This window comes from Vicia villosa, linkage group LG1, assembly GCF_029867415.1.
Source record: "Vicia villosa cultivar HV-30 ecotype Madison, WI linkage group LG1, Vvil1.0, whole genome shotgun sequence".
Lineage (NCBI taxonomy): Eukaryota > Viridiplantae > Streptophyta > Magnoliopsida > Fabales > Fabaceae > Vicia > Vicia villosa.
In genome coordinates, this window is record NC_081180.1 from 129,739,942 (window position 1) to 129,745,867 (window position 5,926).

General features: G+C 32.2%; 1 protein-coding gene across 1 annotated transcript; it reads left to right on the forward strand.

Annotated features, from left to right (window-relative positions):
* The first annotated feature begins 677 nt into the window (after positions 1 to 677).
* LOC131644193 (AT-hook motif nuclear-localized protein 19) lies at positions 678 to 2,232 on the forward strand. Its single transcript, XM_058914625.1, has one exon. The coding sequence runs from the start codon at positions 1,185 to 1,187 to the stop codon at positions 2,094 to 2,096; it is 912 nt and encodes a 303-aa protein (XP_058770608.1). The 5' UTR covers positions 678 to 1,184; the 3' UTR covers positions 2,097 to 2,232.
* The last annotated feature ends 3,694 nt before the right edge of the window (positions 2,233 to 5,926 follow it).

A 5,926-nucleotide genomic window follows, 5' to 3' on the forward strand; every position in this document is an offset into this window, starting at 1 on the left:
TTAATAAAACTAATCATTAATCATTCACACTAATTAATTAATTAATTAACATGACAGAAGAGTCACAAGCAAAGAATCATACGACCGCACCCAACTAGCTAGCCAACAATCCAAAAGATGGCACATGAATGGTGGTGACTTTATATATTTAAATTTAAAAAAATGAAAAGAAAATTATCCTAATTTCATCACAATTATAAAATGATTATTTAATAATAATTTCATAAGAAACATTTAATATAAAAGCTTTACATCCAATCAAAATGATTCGTTCTAAATAGTAGTAAGAATTATCTCATCTTTGAGTTGATCTTGTCGCCTAAAACAAAAGCAAACAGCCACGAATAATATATTATGTCATTAGATGTTGAAAGCATACATGGAGTGAAACAATTGTTTTCTATAATTATATTAAGGATTCATTGATAAGTAGTCACTGAGAGCATAAGTTTTTAAGAAATAATTTAAAAAATTATCCTGAAAAAAAGCTTGAAAAATGGTCAAACATCAAGCTCAAGATGTGTTTGTATATACTGCATAATAATTGACAATTGTAATGAGAAACTTGGAAACAGTTTTCTGTACCATATGTAGTAATAGTTTATCTATCTGTCTTTTTCGTAACTCCCATGTCATTATTTATTGTCGGGAGGTGAGCAACGGCGTGCAACCCACCTTCTTTCCCGCACATAATCCTACCCCACTATACAACAAAAATACACATCAACTAAACCCTAATAAGCATATTCTCACTCACAATATCAACACTATTATCTATCACCTTCTCTTCTCCCTATACCTACCTCATTTTCTTTCTTTCTTCATCTTTTCTTTCTCCACTCACTCATTCACTCAAACAAACACTTCACCTCTTCCCATCACTCACTATTCAACCTCATCTTCTTCATATATATTATATAGCTATTTTTATTCTTATTATGAATTTCTTCATCACAAACTAGATATAGTTATAATTATAAAGATTTTATCTCTAGATCTAGTGATCTACTTAGTTGATCCATCCAGATATATCCATCCAGACACATGCGATAAGTTCTTGGAGTCTAAATCACCTAAACTTTCTGATATAAAAAAAAAATATACATATATAGTTTTTTTTTGTTGTTGTTTGACTTGTTAGAAATAAATTAGGTTTGAGATTTCTTGTGACCGGTTCAGTTGTGATGGCGAACCGGTGGTGGACTGGACCGGTGGGTTTAGGTGGGATGGACAACTCAGTCAACTCATCACCACTAGTACCAAAACCGGATCTGGGTTTTTCCATGAACGAAAGTGCGGTAACAGGAGTAAACAACAACAATAACAACAATAACAACGAAGAAGACGAGAGAGAAAACAGTGATGAACAAAAAGGAGGAGCTATAGAAACAAGCAACTCCACGCGCCGTCCACGAGGCCGTCCATCAGGATCGAAAAACAAACCGAAGCCACCGATATTCATAACAAGAGACAGCCCTAACGCGCTGAGAAGTCATGTTATGGAAGTGGCATCAGGAACTGATATAGCAGATAGTGTTGTTCAGTTCGCTAGAAAACGGCAGAGAGGTATTTGCATTCTAAGCGCGAGTGGGACCGTTGTTAATGTTTCTCTCCGGCAGCCTACAGGTCCTGGAGCAGTGGTGGCGCTTCCGGGGAGATTTGATATTCTGTCGTTGACTGGTTCGGTGCTTCCTGGACCTTCACCGCCTGGTGCTACTGGTTTGACTATTTATCTTTCTGGAGGGCAGGGACAGGTGGTCGGTGGTGGAGTGGTTGGACCGCTGGTGGCGGCAGGGCCGGTTATGTTGATGGCTGCGACTTTTTCGAATGCAACTTATGAGAGGTTGCCTGTGGAGGATGGTGATGATCAGGAAGGACAGCAGGGTGGTGGTGGTGGTGGAGGAGGTGGTGATGAGTCTCCCCCGGCTGGGATGGGACAGTTGGCGGGTGGATCGGTCGGAGAAGGCTCGTCGTCGATTCCGGTTTATAACAATGTTGGTGGTGGTAATTTGGGTGTTTCAAATGGACAACAGTTGATGAATAATCATGAAGCTTATAATTCTCCTTGGGGTCATGGTGGTAGACCACCTTACTAATTAACAAAGGTGAATCATATTATGAAGGTTAATTAATTTCACTTCTCTTATGTATTGAAAGTTTTTGGTTTTTATGTTTGATTAGAATATCTCAGAGACTAAATTGAATTTCATTATGATTATCATCATTCATGTATATTTATTTTACTGTTGTTGCCTGCTAAGTTAGATCAGATCATCTATAAATGGTTTTGTGGTAGATTAAAAGAAGAATTAAACCATAAAACTGATTATAGAGAGTTTCAGCTCACTTGATAGTTACTACTTCTCATTTCGTCTAATTAATAAGTTAGTATTTCTTAAAATAGTTTATTCTGTTGATGGCAAGGAGGATATATAAATAAAAGAGTAAGAAAACTGAACAAGCCAGACTAAACACAGCCAAAGAAACAGACCAATGAAATACTAGTCAAAAGAAGATGCAAGACATATCCTAGTCTTTATGTAAGACATCTTAGTCTTTTAAGAATCACTTAGGAGAAGAGAATTGAACACAAACTATCACTTTTCATATTTTATATGATTAGATAATATGTAATGATCTTTTATTATAATTGAGATAAAGTTAATATAGTCTATTAATGGTTTATTATATATTATTTTTAGGGTCATGCTAACATGTGCCCTAAGGGCACATGTTAAGGATAATATAATTAGAAAAAATTGAATGTAATTAAATGCAATAAAGTCATATTTAGAGTTTCGATACATTGAATGCACGCGTTCCAAAAAAATATTTCTATAAATATCTAATTAACTTGTGCCCTTAGGGCACATGTTAGCTTTTCCCTTATTTTTATAATCTTTATTTTTATAACTTATGATATTAACATATATTAAAATCTTAGTCTCCCTCTTCCCAACTTTGTTATATCTCTAGTGTTAAATTATTCTCGGCATGTTGTCTTCCACTTTATGTGTTTGAAGTTCAAGTTTAAGTCATATATGATTTCAGTTAATTATCTCACATTTGGTTCTAGTATTGGTAGTATATATTATTCGTTTTCCTTTCTGATATTTGTGATATGTATTTCTTGTTGGTTTGGATTGATTTTGATTTTGATTATATTTGATTTAGTTTGATTTGACTAGATTTCATTAGAATTTGTTTAATTTGTTTGATTTGGTTCAAATTGATTTAGTTCAGTTTGGATTGATTGTATTTGGTTTGATTTGATTCTATTTGATTTGGTTTGGTATGGTTTATTTGAATTGGTTTGATTGGACTTAGTTTCATTCCGTTTGGTTTGAATATAATTGGTCGATTTTATTTGATTTGATTTGTTTTGGTTTAGCTATTTACTTCTTATTTCTAATGGTTCTTATTTTTTGATGTTGCTTCTCTCTTTGATGGTTTTTCTCTCAACTTCTTCGATTAGTTCTCCTTCTTTGGTTTTTCTCTCAACTTCTTCGATTTGATTTGATTTGGTTTAGTTATTTAATTCTTATTTCTAATGGTTCTAATTTTTTGATGTTGCTTCTTTCTTTGATGGTTTTTCTCTCAACTTCTTGGATTAGTTCTCCTCTCTTTGGTTGTTCCTCTCTATGATAGTCCCTCTTATTGGTTGTTCTATCTATTAGTTAGGATGTTAGTTAGTTTTGTTGTTTACTTTATTTTCAAAGTTAATTTATAATAAACTTAATTTAACAAACTTTAATTTGAAGAGGTGTGTGAGAATTTTAAATTTATATTGTTTACTTCTAAGTATGTTTATTTTGTTTGTCAAACTCTTAATACTTCATATTAAAGTATTATGAATTTGAGAGAAAATGTTAGATAATATATAACGGGCCTTTTGTTATACTTGAGCTAAGAGAAATTTACTTCATTTTTGTTTTATTATATATTCTTTTTGTAACTTTTATCTTTTTAATATGTACATTATTGAAGAAAACAATGAAGGGAAATAGCGATATAAACGCAGCGGAAAATAAATTTTATTCTTATGTCGGTCATTATGAATAAGCATGATCAGTGATAGAAACAATTAACTCTTGTGGAGATTAACACTTTTGATATGGATAATTGGAAGAATGATCACAAGCATTGAATGAAGATCAATGTGTCTACTCACTCCACACGAATATGGTGTCTTCAATTTCAGTGCTAGTTGATATGAATGAAGACCGTGTGTGTGTGTGTGTGTGTGAGAGAGAGAGAGAGAGAGAGAGAGAGAATACGATAAGGGTTTAAAACCAAATTTCTTTTACACAAGGGTTTAATTTATAGAACTGCTTTTGTGGGCTGCAAGCATAAAAAATCTACTTAAGTGCACCGTACCTTGCGGTGTATACTAAATTACACATTTAATATAATAAATAGTAAATGGTATCTAGTAACACATCATTGCTATCAAAGTCAGAAAAATGTCATGTAATCTAAAACAAATATTTTTATTATAATGTTTGTGTGTATAATTACTCTTTTGTCTTCATGTATATATTGAACACAAAGCATAGACCTTGTCATCCTTGTCTAATTTAAAATTGGACTCTTAGACATTTATCCTGTTTTGCATGATGGACAAATTCCATCTAGGTCACCCATGTTTATCAACATGATTTGTGGAGTATCTATCAATTATCTTTATGGTCATCCAGTCACAAACAATAGAATAACTTAAATCAAAGTGATTTTAAGTCAAAGGGTAGTATACACCTCTATCACCATAGAATAATTTATGACACATGCATAACATTTTATGTAGTATTCTCATAGCGAGTCAGTTCAGTATAAATATAACTCCTAATATACATACCTATGTGAAGACTTCGTAGCTCTTTATCCATGAAATTCGATCATCCCTCTATTCACATAATATACTTGATACTTTAATGTTATCCCACTTCACAATAAAATTTGATTACACATACTTTAATAATATTGTCCATATGTTTAATGGGATCTCATGATTATGTAAGACTTAATATTTCATTAAACGGGCTAGCTATTCTAGATACTTTGTTATTTAAAAAAAACAAACATAATAAAGAAATATTTTTTATTAGGTATATGGATCTTAATAAAACCTTAAATTAGGTATGTGGATCCTCTCACTTATAAAGTGTTTAACTTACACTTCCAACTCACATTTGTATCACAATAACCCCCGCCCCCTCAAGTGTGAGTTCATTCCTTATGCTCCTTCTTAAGCGGACACTCTTTCTTCCATGTACACTTGTATCACCATTGACATTTTTACTACGTCACAACATTACTACAAATAGTATCTATCACCTCGATTTAGGTGTTGTCTACAATAGTAGTGTCATAAAAAGTGTGTCACTTTTCACTACAATTTATTTATTGGCCGAGGTGAAAAGTTACTTGATCATGGATTCAAATATCAACAATAGCATTTTAGAATTTTCAAAACGGCGCGTTGTATGACTTTTCCCCACGGTTGGAATACTACCCGAGGTAAAACGCTCAACTTTCCACAACGGTTATTCCTTTTATCCATGGGGAAATATATTGTATATTTTGTCACTTTTACTGTGGTCTTTACATGTTGGAATGAACGAAATTTATTTTAAAACATAAGTATTTTTTTTATTAATATTTGTATATCATAAAAACCTAATCATTTTTTCAGCAAAGAAGAAATTGTATCAACTAGAGAAGAATTGACACTTACAAAGTAAATGATTAATGGTGAGAATTTGAAAAAAAATATCAAGTTGGATTGCAGCAACACAAATTTATATTCTAAGTTGTGTTCACAACCCAACTTAGTATTTCCTTTTCAAATTAAGGACAATCTTAGAAATGATTATGCTTTTATAATACAACTAAATTAATAAAAAAATTACTTATGCCGTAAAATAAA